The 15,000-nt window shown below is 47.3% G+C and overlaps 1 protein-coding gene across 1 annotated transcript in view; it reads left to right on the plus strand.

Moving 5' to 3' along the window:
* bsna (bassoon presynaptic cytomatrix protein a) overlaps positions 1-15,000 on the plus strand; it is a gene marked incomplete at both ends in the record, with an annotated part of 87,846 nt that overhangs the window by 23,012 nt on the left and 49,834 nt on the right. Inside the window, 2 exons of the mRNA XM_080853813.1 lie at positions 5,764-6,039; positions 6,466-7,248. Coding sequence (XP_080709939.1) covers positions 5,764-6,039; positions 6,466-7,248 — 1,059 coding nt within the window. The remainder of the gene's footprint in view (positions 1-5,763; positions 6,040-6,465; positions 7,249-15,000) is intronic.

Genomic DNA, 15,000 nt, shown 5'->3' on the forward strand with positions numbered 1-15,000 from the left:
TCTCTCTCTCTCTCTCTCTCTCTCTCTTGCTCTCTTCTCTGTGTGTGTCTTCCTCTCTCTGAACATATCACTCCCTCCCTCTTTCATCTTTCATTTCAAACCATTAGCTAAAAATCCTCTTCAAAATGTCGCTCATCAATAATCCAGTCAGATTCACCCTTCTTCAACCCACTCCCACTTCAGGTCATCTCATTCCAGCCTACTGAAATCGGTTTTACAACAAGAGGCCATTGAGAGGTTCTCTCCATTAAGAGAGGCAAGGCGAGTAGTCTTTCCTGGCCGCAGCCTGACAGCTTCTATAGAGAAGCCCTCTCCCCACAGGAAGTCCTTCAACAGCATATGTTCAGCTGCAGCTGCCACTGGGACTACTTTGTTCACTGCTGGAGAGGAGAAATCCAGCCTGGAACAGGCAGCTTCGTGTCTAGGGCAACCAGGGGCCACACAAAGCAATTCATTAAAACGATACGTTAATAAAATCATCAATCAGTCCAATTTCAGTGGCCTCGAGAAATCAGTTTATACTAATTAATTGCGCAAATGCATGGCCGAGTCCCTTGGCACTGTCGGGTTAAAGCAGTTTGATCAAATCTGGGTGTGAGGTGTTGGTGCAGGGTAGGTTAAGTGTTTCGGGATCTTTTGTGTTGTTTGGCTGTTAAATCTAATAAGGCTTTTGAAGAGTGAGGGGAATGTGAGGTGTAGGGTGCACAACTGAAATGAGACTTAAAGGTCATGGCCTCTAAACTCACAACAGACTGCTATGCATCTTCGTGCTTGCAGCCATCAGTAACAAACGATATCTAAATCTGACACGAATCCAATTCTAAGTTTTTCTGCTTCTATCTTGGATCTCTTTTCAGAGGAGGGAACTGGGTTATTGTGAGTCTTCTTAGTGGTATTCTCACTGTCGGCAGAAGAGAGCACTTGTCAAACTTTCAAGATTCACTGCATCTTGGCCTATTGAATACCAGGTGTTTGCCTGACCTTATATGCTGCTGTTATACTGCAAACTGCATCAACGCCAATCAATGTCACCTCTAGCTCACCCCTGAGTGTAATGTCACATTGTTGTATTTACACTGCAATTTAATTGGATTCCATTTGAAAGGGGTCCATCATTAAGCGTTTCACTAACAGTCATTCGGCAGGGTAAATACTCAGTTCAGGACTCTGGTTTGGTGCCATGCTTGCTCAGGTTAGCTTAGCTGCACTGTCCTTTTGCCCCAGCCTGTGGTTTTATCGTACAGCGGGATTATGTCTTTATTTAGCAGAGCGGAACTGTCATAGTGAGCCCCTGCCGACTAGTAATACAGTACGTCCATATGCCCCTGTGCCCATTCCCCATTCTGCATCTCTCTTTCTGCGCTGGCACGGGCCAAGGCAGGTCTGTCTGGCACTGGGATGTGGCCTCGCATGCCAAGGCGGAGTGGCCCAGCCCAACCCTGCTGATGATGCACACTGAGGGAGACAGAAGGAGAGCTCTGAAGTGAAAAAAAGAGCAGGATGGAAAAAAAAGAGTCTTTGGGGTGACTCGGTACACAGGGCCATTTGATAAAGTGGCAGGCGTTCTGTGCGCAGTTTGGTTTTTGATGTCCTTCTGCTAAGTGGGGTGTGAGTGTGCCTGGCTGTTTTGGTATGTGGCTGTGAGTGTGCATACACGTGTGTTTTAGTGTGTGTGTGTGTTTGTATGCGTGTGTGTATGAGAGAGAGTATGTGTGTGTGTGTGTTTTTGTGTGCACACGTGTGTGTGCAGCGCTGTGGAACAGGGTGTGTTCTCTGCGGCATGTGTTCTCTGCAGTGTTTTGCCAGGGTTCTCCTAAATGTCTGTGGTCTATTCTGAGGAGCCGTCTCATCTATAATACATCATCACTCTCCGCCAGTCGCCACCACCTGCACATCGTCAGGTCTCCAGCCAGAGCACTCTCCTGAGAGTTCTACAGACTTGTAGTCCTCTGCAGGAAGAGATGGCTTACCTAAAAAAGGTGCTTAGAAACACATAGTGCTCTTAGAAATATTTTATCCAACAGCTAGGCAGGAAATAAGGCATTTGAGCTTGAAAATACCTGGCAAAATAACTTTGTTTCTTATTTGAACCACATACCGGCAATAATTATGTGATTTGGATCTAAAATAAACTGAAATATCTGACAGTACTCTCTATCAAAGATAGAACCCTTTCATCACCCTTCATGGCCCAAAGCTAGCAGGGATAACACGTTCATTGGTTTCTAAATTGATTGATTAAGAGCAGGCTTGTGTGTGTGTGTGTGTGTGTGTGTGTTTATGTGTGTATGTGGTTGTGTTTGCATTCTTGGAAATGTTTTCAATGTCAAATACATTCTTCAAAAATGTATCACTCTTCAGCCGTCTTCTGAAGTTAAACACAAGGTTTATCCTAATAAGTGTTTTGTCACAAAACAGCAAATACATAGTGTGTGAAAGCCAAAATTGTCCAGTTTGTGTGTGTTCGGTGTGTGTGTGTGTGTGTGTGTGTGTGTGTGTGTGTGTGTGTGTGTTTCGCATTCTGAGAAATGTGTTAAATCTCAAAGAGATTCTTTACATTCGTGCTGTTGCCTAATTGGAGAACCCTGCTCTGTGCAGGCACCTTCTATCCCCTCTCACATCTTTTGAAGCTGACAGTCGCAAATGTGAGTCACCCACACACACACAGACACATTTACACATTCACAACTTTACCTTCAAACTGAAGGAATAAAACTGACTGCGTAAATTGCTGTGTGATATGGTGAAAGGGACCAGCTTCTGTGATAACTGAGGTGTTTGGAGTGTGTGGGTGTGTGTTTTCATGATCTTGTTAAAGCTCGGAAGCAGAGGGAACAATCAGTCAAATGTGTCTCGCTTTTGATTAATGATACAAAGTGTGTGTGTGTGTGTGTGTGTGTGTGTGTATTGTAATGTCACTATTGTAATGACACTAGTTGTATTTTCCATAGAAACAGCTTTATGTGGTTGGTGACTCTAATTCAAGCAACATCGCTGAACTCGGACAGACCCGCTGTGAAATGTCAGCTCATATGTTAGTTTCAGTAGCCTGTGTTAGCAACAAAACATTTAATCACACTCACACACACACACACACACACACTCTCAGAGAGACACACACACACCTGTGTATATTTGATAGGCAACTCTATTAAAAGGATGCCGGTCTGATTTAGCTTTGATTTTGAGGAGTGTTTTTATTTGACAGAGCAGATAATGAGATTTACGGACTCTTTCTCTGTCTCTCTCTCTCAGTGTGTGTGTGTGTGTGTGTGTGTGTGTGTGTGTGTGTGTGTGCATGCCCATTTGTCTGTGTGTATTATTGCAAGTCAGTGTGTGGACGTGTGTGACCACCTTTTGCATATGAATGACTGAACCTAATTAAGTCAAACCAACTCTCACTCATACCCTCTTCACCCGTTTCAAACTATCACTGATGCAGCGCTACAGTAATGGAGCAGTCTGTGATTATGGCTCATGTGGTGGTCTGAATGGAAATCAGTTCTCTTAGAGAGACATCAGTCAAAGGAAAACAATCCTCCACGGTAATCGAAATACTGTGTGTAACTAGTGTATATATACGTGGTGTGTGTGCTTTTATTCTCAAACACAATCATCTGCTGGACGTTATGTGGTTTTGCGACTTGCTCTCTTTGTGTTTCATGTTATGTGTGTGTATGTGTGAGAGTGTATGCGCTTTTGTTTGTGTGTGTTGGAGAGAAAGATAGACAGAGAGAGAGAGAGAGAGAGAGAGGAAAGGGAGAGAAAGATAGACAGAGAGAGAGAAGGAGAGAAAGAGAGAGAGAAAGGGAGAGGAAGATAGACAGAGAGAGAAGTGGAGAGAGAGAGAGAAAAAAAAGATAGACAGAGAGAGAAAAGTAGAGAGGGACTGTATTTCTCACACACACCAGTGTGTGACGAGCAGTGGAAATTGCCAGGCTTGTCGCAGCAGTGCTGCTGTCACCCTTTATTTTAGCTGAATGCTGAAGCCGTAGTCCTCCCCCTTCTAAAGCTGTTAGGACTGATCTGTGTTTGCCAGCTTGTCTCTGTGTGCTGCATGTCTGTGTGCATGTGTTTGTGTGTGTGGGTCTGCACATGTTTTTTGTAAGCTACTGAGGTTTATTTGTAGGCCCCTCTCTCTGAGTGAATGTGTGTGTGTATGTGTGTGTGTGTGTGTGTGTGTGTGTGTGTGTGTGTAAGAGAGAGAGAGAGAGAGAGACAGAGTGATTGTATGTATGCTGTTTTGTGTCTGTCTGTGTGCTTTCTAACAGTGCTGTGGGAGCTTCTTCTCCAGTCCTGTCAGACGCAGCAGTGCCAATTTGGCTTGCCTCTCCTCTGGAGTTTCCCCCTTTAAGACAGTTTCAGAGACAGTGGCCTTATTAAACCCCTGCTAACGTCCACACGCCTCTGTCCTCTCATTCTCTCTGTCTTGCTTTCATTTCTTCAGTTCTCTCCCCTCTCCGTCTCTCTCGCTCTTCCCCACCCCACCCCAGACGCACACTGTCACTCCTACCTTTCCTCCCTGTTTCAGAAAATCTTCCTCTTGAGGGCAGAAATATTGGGCTCTTTGTTGGATATGGCAGTAAGTGGGCTGCTCTTACTTGAGCCTAGCCTTTAGGTAGCGCCAGAAGTGGGCAATAAAAATAGTTAGGGGGGAAATAAATATAGAGGTGTGTGTGTGTGTGTGTGTGTGTGTGTGTGTGTGTGTGTGTGTGTGTGTGTGTGTGTGTGTGTGTGTGTGAGCAGCTGATTTATACTTGGTGTGTTTCTTGATTGGTGAGGTATAGGGGACGTGTAGGAGGCAGAGAAATAAAGAAGGGTGGGGGGGGGGGGGGGGTCTTCAAGCAGAACGGCACGTTTAGAGAGATGGCTTGGCATGATGAAGGTTGAGTTTCTTGGGAACTGCTGACGTTTCATTCTGAGTTTCTGACCTCCCCCCTCTCTTTCTCCCTCTGTCTCTCTCTCTCTCTCTCTCTCTCTCTCTCTCTCTCTCTCTCTCTCTCTCTCTCTGAAGTGTGAAGCTAAGGGACTGAGGCTCTAATTAAGATCAACACCTCAGCCCTGATCACTGGATGATAGCATCGTATATTTTTTTTAGAACGTGGGATAAAAATTTGACTTTCAAATTACCTTCTATTACTATTCACAGGACAAGCCCAACATAGCGAGTGATTAGAAGACACGGTAGAGAGAACAAAGAGAATGTAGGAAAAAGGGAGAGAAAGAGAGAGAGAAAGAGGGGTGGGGGTGGGAGAGAGAGAAGGAGGTTAACTGGTCTGAATTCTATGCATGTGTCACAGAAAATGGCTCCAAAACCAGATCAGAGTTCACACTGTTTTGCATTCACTGTTATACTGAAAAGGGCTTATTCCTGGGCTCGTGCCCATGTCTGAAGTGCCTTTTAAAACCCCATTTAAGTTTTTCTTCACTTCTCACAACTAATGCAATTTCTAGTCACAATGTGGTCAGTTTAAAGGCAGGATGTGCACAGTGTGCGGCCAATTTGCCTCTCAGTTGGGATGCGGTGAACCTCCAAAATCAATGCTTTTATACATCAACCTTTAAATAATTTATTTCATAGAACTTTGCACTTATTCTGACATAATTATCATGTTTAATAATGAAGGTTCCATGTTTCACAATGATTTGGATGGGAACAAATCTATTAAAGTAAGCTAATTCTTGTACAGGACTTTAGCATCAAGGTGTATGATGTGTGACTGAGTGGGGTGAGTGACCCGTGCATGTGTGTGTTTCCCACAGGTGCAGGAGTGGTTGTGTCTCAACTGTCAGATGCAGAGAGCCTTGGGAATGGACATGACCACCCCGCGCTCCAAGAGCCAACAGCAGATCCACTCTCCCTCTCACAAGCCCAAGCCCCAAGCTGAGCCTCTGCCCCAAGCGCAGGCCCAGCCTCCAGCCCAGCCCAAGCCTCAGCCACTGCCTCATGCCCAGCAGCAGCAGCCTCACCATCACCCACTGCCCCAAGCTCAGCCACAGCAGCCCAAACCTCAGCCCCAACCCCAGATTCAGCCTCAGGCCTCCCCAGGGCCTCCTAGACACATGGGGCCTTCCGGACAACAGCAGCCGCAGCAACAGCGCCCGCAGCATCAGCAGCAGCAACAGCAGCAGCCGCAGTATCATCAGCAGCCGCAGCAGCCGCAGTATCAGCAGCAGCCGCAGCAGCAGCCGCAGTATCAGCAGCAGCAGCCGCAGCAGCAGCCGCAGCAGCAGCCGCAGTATCAGCAGCAGCCGCAGCATCAACCGCAGTATCAGCCGCAGCAGCAGCCGCATCAGCAGCCGCATCAGCAGCCGCATCAGCAGCCGCATCAGCAGCCACAGCATCAGCCGCAGCATCAGCAGCAGCCGCCGCAACAACAGCAGCAGCCGCATCAGCAGCCACAGCATCAGCCGCAGCATCAGCAGCAGCCGCCGCAACAACAGCAGCAGCCGCAGCCGCAGCAGCCACAGCAGCAGCAGCGGTTTGGGCAGTTTGGGCCTGGAGGAGGAGGTCAGCCTGGACCACGGATCCCTCATCCTGGGGCGGTGCCTCTCCCCGGCCTGGCCAAAGCCCCGTCCCAGCCTGACTTGGGCCGTGACTCGCCAGTGCACTATGGAGGAAGCCACCGCCCAGATCAGATCCGCAGTGCCGGGAGCTCGCCGGCCCGCAAGCCTGCGGCGGCCCAAGAGCAGGCGCAGGTCGGTCTGACCAAGCTGTTTGGCTTCGGGGCCTCGCTGCTCAACCAGGCCAGCACCCTCGTCAACATGGACCCGCTGCCGGGCTCCTCGCCCCAACCATCCCCGGCACGCTCTGCCACTGGTGGGCCCCGTGTCCTCTTCAGTGACAGCTCCTCCTCCGGTGCCAAAGGCCCCGGACCACCAGGGGCCACCGCCAAGCCAGGGGGAGCTCCCTTCCAGCAGGGCCCCCACGCGCCACCGCAGAGGCAGCCTGGGCAGCAGACGCCAGTGCAGCACGGCTCTCCGGCTCATCAGCAGAAGCCCCCCATGCAGCAGCAGCAGCAGCAGCAGCAGCAGACACCGGCACACCAGCCCAAGATGCCGCCGCAGCAGCAGCAGCCGATGCCACCCAAGCAGGAGGCAGCCCCCAAGCCCAAGGTCAACTGCCCACTCTGCAAGACAGAGCTCAACATCGGCTCGGCTGACCCGTCCAACTACAACTCCTGCACCCAGTGCCACACGCAGGTGTGCAACCTGTGCGGATTCAACCCCACGCCACACCTGGTGGAGGTAAGAAAAAAGTCCCTCTCTCTCATAGTTTCCCCTCCGCTCTTATCCATTTTCTTTATTTCTTTCTCACCCCCTTTCTCTCTGTCTCTCTGTCTCTCTCTCTCTCTCTCTTTCCTCTCTTTCCTCCACCCCCTCTTTCTCCTACTCAAGCCAGCAGTGCTGTTTTCAGTAGGCCCCTTAGAATAGACTGGGCTGTGATTTATGCTGCCCTAAGCCTTGTTGAGTGTGGAGGGGCCTTGCTTCGTGCTTGCCTGTGGAATAGCCCATTCCTTGTCCCCTGTTCTTTTTTCATTTCCATTGACAGACAGACCTTATCCATTCTCACGCTGCTTGTCTGTGAGTGCTCGGTTCAAGGGTACCCACTGAATAGGGTTGTGCGGTCTGGAGGAATAGTGTGGGCAGCTGTTTGTGTGTGTGTGTGTGTGTGTGTGTGTGTGTCTCTGTGTGTGTTTTGTGTGTGTGTGTGTCTCTGTGTGTGTCTCTGTGTGTGTTTGTTTGTGTGTGTGTATCTGTGCATGTGTGTGTGTGTGTGTGTGTGTATCTCTGTGTATGTGTGTGTGTGTGTGTGTGTGTGTGTGTGTGTGTGTCTCTGTGTATGTGTGTGTGTGTGTGTGTGTGTGTGTGTGTGTGTGTGTGTGTGTGTGTGTGTGTGTGTGTGTGTGTGTGTGTGTGTGTGTGTGTGTGTGTGTGTGTGTATGTGTGTGTGTGTGTGTGTGTGTGTGTGTGTGTCTCTCTGTGTATGTGTGTGTGTGTGTATCTCTGTGTATGTGTGTGTAAGTGTGTCTGTGTGTGTGTGGGTGTGTGTATCTCTGTGTATGTGTGTGTTTGTGTGTCTGTGTATGTGTGTGTGTGTGTGTGTGTGGGTGTGTGTATCTCTGTGTATGTGTGTGTTTGTGTGTCTGTGTATGTGTGTGTGTGTGTGTGTGTGTGTGGTATGTGTGTGTTTGTGTGTGTTTCTGTTCCATTGGTATTCAGAAGTGTTTTTCCCTGACTAATAATGTGCGAGTCTCTCCTCGCCTCTGGTCCTCTCCATAGATAAGCCTTAGCGCACAGGCCTTGAGAGAGGCACGCACTCGCTGATGCAGCCTGGCGCAGTAGAGATGTTAGAAGAGAGATAGACTGATGGGTGGATAAATGCATGGACTACAGTTGATTAGTAGTCATTTGACATTCACAGCTTACCTTTTATATGTGTGCGTGTGTGTGTGTGTGTGCGTGTGTGTGTGTGTGGGTGGGTGTGTGCATGCCCTGCCCATACGTGTGTTTGCTGTCTGTGTGTGGGTATTCAATTAACCTTTAGAAACGAGTCATATGAATGAATTCAAACGCATTTCAATGCAACCAGTCCTGTTTTTCAGTCTTACTTTAAATAGGGGAACTCCCTTTTAGCAAGGTTGCTATTGCTGACTCAAGACACACTCATCTTACTCCACTCCAGTTTACACAGACGAATGCTGTGACACACAGCCTGACAGTCCCCCACCCCCCAAACCCAGCACTCCTCCGTGCCTCTGGCCGCTTCTCGTCAGTTGCTCCAACAGTGGAGCTCCTGAGAGGGCGATGATGCTGATCTAACCCCCTCGCATCTCCAGTGCTGGATCTCCACACAGACGCCTGGACAAACACAGCTGCATTTTCTGTCGTCAGTCCACGACTGCGTGAGGGCACCTGTGTGCCTGTTCTGTTCTGTCCTTTGCTTTGCACACTTGAGGAATAACAGTGAGCCAGCTATTGATTGGCTCTTCAGTTCTGTGTTTTGATGTTGATTGAATGTTATGAGACCTCTGGAGCTGTTGGTTTAGTTCCTGCAAACATGGGCAAAGGAACAGGTATGAGGTGGACTGAATGTCTATCTCCCGAACCGACCCCTCCTCCCTCCGGGCTCTGGTGGTCCGATATGGTTGAGCGCTATAGGAGAGGCTGGGAGAGCCTCTGTGTAATTAGCAGTGTGGGGATATTTGCACTGTTCTCATTAAAAGTGATGAGGTTTTTTTTCCCCCTCTGAGCCCAGGGTGGATTCTGCCAGCAGTACGAATGTGTCTGTGAGCCTGTGCATGCGTGTGTGTGTGTGTGTGTGTGTGTGTGTCTGTGTGTGTGTGTGTGTGTGTGTATGTGTGTCTGTGAGCGCGTGCATGCATGTGTGTGTGTGCTCGGAATACTGAGACCACCGCAGGAGAGACTGGACGCACCCGCGGGCGGTCAATCCATATTCCCCAGCCCCATTCACTTGTCAGAGGCCTTGGAGGAGAAGAGGAGAAAGGGAAAGAAGAGGGGAAAAGATGAAAATAAGAAAACGAGAAGAAAATCAAAGCAGGCTGTCCACACGAAGCGCTGAAGCATAGGATTCCAGAGACACCATAAATCCAGCCCTAGACTTCAATGCAAGGGTGGATTTGCATTTCTCATTATGGTTCTTCTACAGTATCTGCAGCTGTAGTCTCACATACCCAAGCCTCACATTCACAACTTACTGAGGAGCTTTATTTGCCAGATCAGGAGTGATTTGCACTAAACCTTACCAGTTGGTGGATGCCTCGAAGAAGAATTTGGGACACCAGTTCCCAAGCCTTTGCTGTAGATATAAAAGGCTGGCCCCATGGATGTCCGTGCTGGTGTGAACTGCAGTTTGACCTCCAGGCCGTTTGAGCCCAGGTTATAAATAGACCCCCAGCGAGTGGGACACGAGGAGCTTGGAGGTGGGGGTTGGGGTGAGAGTGAGGGAGCGAGTGATTCAGACCGAACACAGAAAGAGAGAGGCCATTAAATCTGAACAGATCGTGCTGTATGAAGTACACAAAAACAGGGAAGCAATGATCGCGTGTACAAAGTGGCGAGTACAAATTAAGCACCATCAATAGGGTGAAGGTTGGGGGGGGGGGGGGCGCACTTACCGTCAGTGATGAGGAATGAAAGAGCACCCACAACATAGGTCCAGAGGCATTGGGTTTGAGAGAGAGAGAGACACATGACCAGCCCATCTGAAAGAAGACAGACACGCAAGCAGGTCATGTGCTGTCCAGAGGGAAGGAGATTGGAGGTTGAGAGAGAGTGAGACAGAGAGAGAGAGAGAGATAGAGAGAGAGAGAGAGAGAGTTAGACAGAGAGAGAGAGAGACTGAGAGAGTGAGACAGAGAGAGAGGGAGAAGAAAAGATAAATAGGGCAGCGGAGAGGGGGAAGATATCTGGGAGGATGATAGATGGAGTTGAAACCCTAGCCCACTCCAGTTTTCCTCAGATTGCATCCAGAGACACAAAAATAAAGAAGTAATTTAATTTCTTCCTTCTTTGGGTTCCTGACGAGCCGGTTGGAGAGCTACCAGCAAGCAAAGAAGAAGGGAGCAAAAGAGAAAGAGAGAGAAGGCAGAGGGCGGGAGGGAGAGGATACCCTAAGTCATTTATTTATGAAACATGTCCCCACCTCCATTATTTATGATCATCTTTATATATCTCTCTCTCTCTTCCTCTCTATATATATTATTTGTTTTTTCCCCTCAGTTCTAAGCTTACTTAAGTGATGTTCCCAGGTCAATGCGCGCACGCAGGTCTGTACCGTTGGCCACCTGCAAGCATATTTATGGCCATTTTCTCCCTGCATTACACATCGTAATATTCATATGCTGTACAGATCTCTGTAGGGCTGTGTCTCATTGGTGCTGTCTGTTTCAATATAGTGGCCTTGTCCATGGTGCTGATAGTGCAGCTCTGACTGGGATCGCTCTCCAAGGTGCTGAATATATATTACATTCATTGCATGGATATATTGGCAGCGCTGTCAGATTGAAATTGTAAGGCTTCATTCATAACCTGCCCTGTTCTTGCCCGTGATGTCCTTGTCCGTGGTGCTGAATTTTGTTGTGTTAGACAGTGCCTTGTCCATGGTCCTGAACTGACTAATGTTGCTCTGGGGTTATCCGAAGAGGCACAGGCGTCGTTTTGAAGTCGACACTGAGGTGCTGTTTTTCCATACAAATGGTGTCACTTGGTGCGGCTTCTCTTGGCTTAACCCATTGACCAAGCACAGCCTGAATGTGCATTTCCATACATCAGGGTTTACTCGCTTGAGGGAGTGTCTTTAAGTAAGGAATAAAGGCTACCCAGTTTCCTCCATTTATACCCCAGTTGCCATACATGTATTTAGGTGTATATAACATTAGCCCACAAAGGAAACATTTGGATTTAGTCTTTAAAGAAACCAACCTGTTTATTTTCCAGCCTAGTACTTCTTTCTTTAGACACATTTAACAGAGGTTGCTTTTTGGCGCCGTTTAACTTGTAACGGAAATGCTAATTAGCTCGGCATAGCCTGGCTTGGTACGGCAAAAAATGGCAGTGGAAAAACCCCAAGTGGGTCACTTTCTTCAGTGGTGGCAGAGGCAGGAGTGGGGTGAGGGGAGTGTGGGGGCGTGGGTTGAGTCACCACTCTGTGCTCTGTCTCATAGTGTAACTACAACATAGAAATCTCAATCATGCAACACAGCTGGTGTTACAACAATGAGAAACTCTGTCTGCATTCATCTCCTCCAGTTAACACTGATACAACAAGCAAGCCACTCTGGATTTTTTTAAATGCTCTGAAATGTAGTAACATGACCAAACAGACATTTGTGAATGCTGTTAGATTTGTACAGACAATAATGAAGAATTGTGCTTACATTGTTAGACCTGCAGACCTCTAGGGTCTCTTGACTTGTATTCTCCCCAGTATTATTGAGATGAAGTTTATGAGGCATGACATATCTGTATTGCCTCTTGCGTCTCTCTGTGTTGAAGAGATGTGTTGAGCATCATATAGCAACTCATACGTAAATGCACACACACATACACACACACACACACACACACACAGAAACACACACAAACACACACACGTGGAAATGAGAGAAAGAGACAGAGATAGTGTGTGAACAAGCGCACAAAATGACGTGTTCCTCTATAGAAACAAGCTTTCATGAGGGCATAATGAGTCACATGCTTCCATATGCACACACAAACACACACACACACACACACATTCACATCACACACAAACTGACTCACACTGATTCAAATGAGGCAGTCTTTTAGCATCCACCATATTTATGCTTTATTAATCATATGTATCACTAACACACGTGGAACCTTGTCATTTTAACATTTTAAGGACTTATTTTAGCAAACAGAGTACCGTACTGATTTTCTATGCTTTTTCTTGAAATCAAAATAATAATGATTATTCTTATTTTCCCTTTAATTGCAAAAGAGAGCAATGTTACGAGAACTGATCTACTGAATTACACAGCTTTGTTTTATCTCAGTGGCTATAGATTATGCTTAAATGTTCTTTAATTCAATACAATGCCTGTTCACCCAGTGGTGATGAAAGCGTATTTATGTTGTTGCTCAGCCACCAACTCAATACACAGATAACATGATGACCAGTATCTGGAGCAATAGTCCTAGATGTCATCTCAGCATTACTCTTTTCCTCTTATGTATCTGATCACCAGTAATAAATAGCTTTATCTGGGTTTGTGCAGGTTCTTCAGTATCATCTCACCTATATGAGCTCAGATATAGGAGTCATGTTTATCAGTCTGTGATTGGATGTGCCGTGAGGGATGAGGTAGTGTGGTTGGTGCAATGCACAGTATCACATGGTTGTATTCGGTTTGTGGTGATGATATGGTCAGTGAGTGCCCATTGATTTATTTGGGATATGATCGAAACCGGAGGGCTTCTTTGAATGGCCTGATAATATAAGCAACTGAGTATGTCATCGGACACGTATCACAATGCAGTGAGAGCTTTATACAGAATTGCAATGAACATGATATTTTAGGATAAGCCCACCAGAGCTTGAAGATAGATCCTTTTATTTGTTTGTGCAGTACGGTGGTGTAAACATAGCTAAAGAGACACGCACTTCCCTCCAGACAGCACTACCAACACGCTGACAAGAAGGAAATAGAGGCAGAACAACAGCCCACACTTCCCACAGTGGCCCAGTGTAAAGAGCCGAACCCACAGCAGAAAAACAGCAGATTGTATTATTGGTAAAATGGGCTGCAGACAGCCTGTGCATGTGATGAGGCCAAATTCATCAAAGTTTCATGGCGGATCACATTGTTCCAGATCCGTTCTGTTGATGGCCCTGCAGGGAGCTTTGGACACCAGGTGGGCTGAGTTATGGAGCAGAGAGGGACTGCTTCACATGCCCACACAGGAGCAGTGCAGTTGCAGACGACAGTGTGCTCCGCTAGTGTGTGTGATTGTGTGTGTGTGTGTGTGTATGTGGGAGTGTGTGGGGGAGTGTGGGGGAGTGTGTGTGTGTGTGTGTGTGTGTGTGTGTGTGTGTGTGTGTGTGTGTGTGTGTGTGTGTGTGTGTGTGTGTGTGTGTGTGTGTGGTGGGGGGGGGAGTTTGTATTTGTGTGTGTGTGCATACTGTGGCTAGATGTGATTGTATCTTTTGACCTGTGATCTACATAAATATAAGACTTTCTTGCAGCATGTGTGTGTGTTAGTGTTTCATTGTGTCTGTCTGCAAACACCCTCTGTGTGACACCCACAGTGTTGTGCTCCAGCTGACTGACAGCTGTCACTCTCTTGCCTGAGACACACTGTGATGCTTGGGAGTGGCAGCAGGGTGTGAGGAGGTTGGTGGGTCATAACTCATCCAGTGGTCCAGGACCTGTGAGAAACTCAACTAACAACTTTAGACACAACATTCCACACATGCTTCTAAATACTACAAATTATACTTCTATACTTCTACAATTAAGTTCAAAACTTAAATTGGTATGTATTGTAGATAGCGACTGTTTATGGAAATTCATTCAGACGCCAAATCATTGTGACCATGACACAGGTAAACCTGAGGGACTGAGTGGCTGTGTTTGACTGACAGTGTAAAGGTCATCCTCATTAGCCTTGTTTAAGAGGCCCACATAATGAGCGGATGGGATGGGGGGAGGGAACGGACGTGGAGAGCTGCCCCTACTGTGATGAAGGGATGCCACATCTGGGTCAGCGTGAACCTCACGAAGAGATACGAGGAGCCTGAAGGGCGTGGAGGAAATGGTGTGGGGAAGTTGCATAATTGCTGCATGGATGCCAAAGAACATCAACAGAATTCAGCTGTTAGTTCATAGCATCCAATTGTAAGTTCACGCTTCTTCATAAAAGTCTTATAAGACAGATTAAGGGCTAGTGTATATGTGCCTGTTTTTTTCAGTAGCAGCCTTGAATAGGGGTCATTAATATAGATCTGACTGGTATATTAGTTGAATGTCAGTAATTGTTACTGGAGAAGGGGCACTGCTGTTCTATTCAGCCGAAGTTCACGGTCACATCCCAGCTCATTATCAGGATATGCTGCTACCTGCCACAACAGCACCAGGTGCAGCTCACTCGTACACTCACACACACACACACACACACACACACACACACTTGCACAAACACACACACAAACAAATATGCACACACAAGCAAAAATGCACACACACACACACACAAACACACACACACACACACACACACAGACACACACACACACACACAAAATCCAATCCAAACCAACCATCTGTTTAGACTTTTTGTCATAGTGGCTCTGTTTGACAGAATGTGTTGAAAGAACAAATCACCTCTGGATGAGTGTGTGTGTGTGTTCGCTGGATAAGTGTGCTCTTTTTCATACATGTGTGTAGTGTACATGTGTCTGTACCTGGATATGCTGGTGCTGGTGAGCGATGCTTCTAAATAGAGAGGTAAAGA

The sequence above is a fragment of the Sprattus sprattus genome, assembly GCF_963457725.1.
Source record: "Sprattus sprattus genome assembly, chromosome: 16".
NCBI classification, from domain to species: Eukaryota; Metazoa; Chordata; class Actinopteri; order Clupeiformes; family Clupeidae; genus Sprattus; species Sprattus sprattus.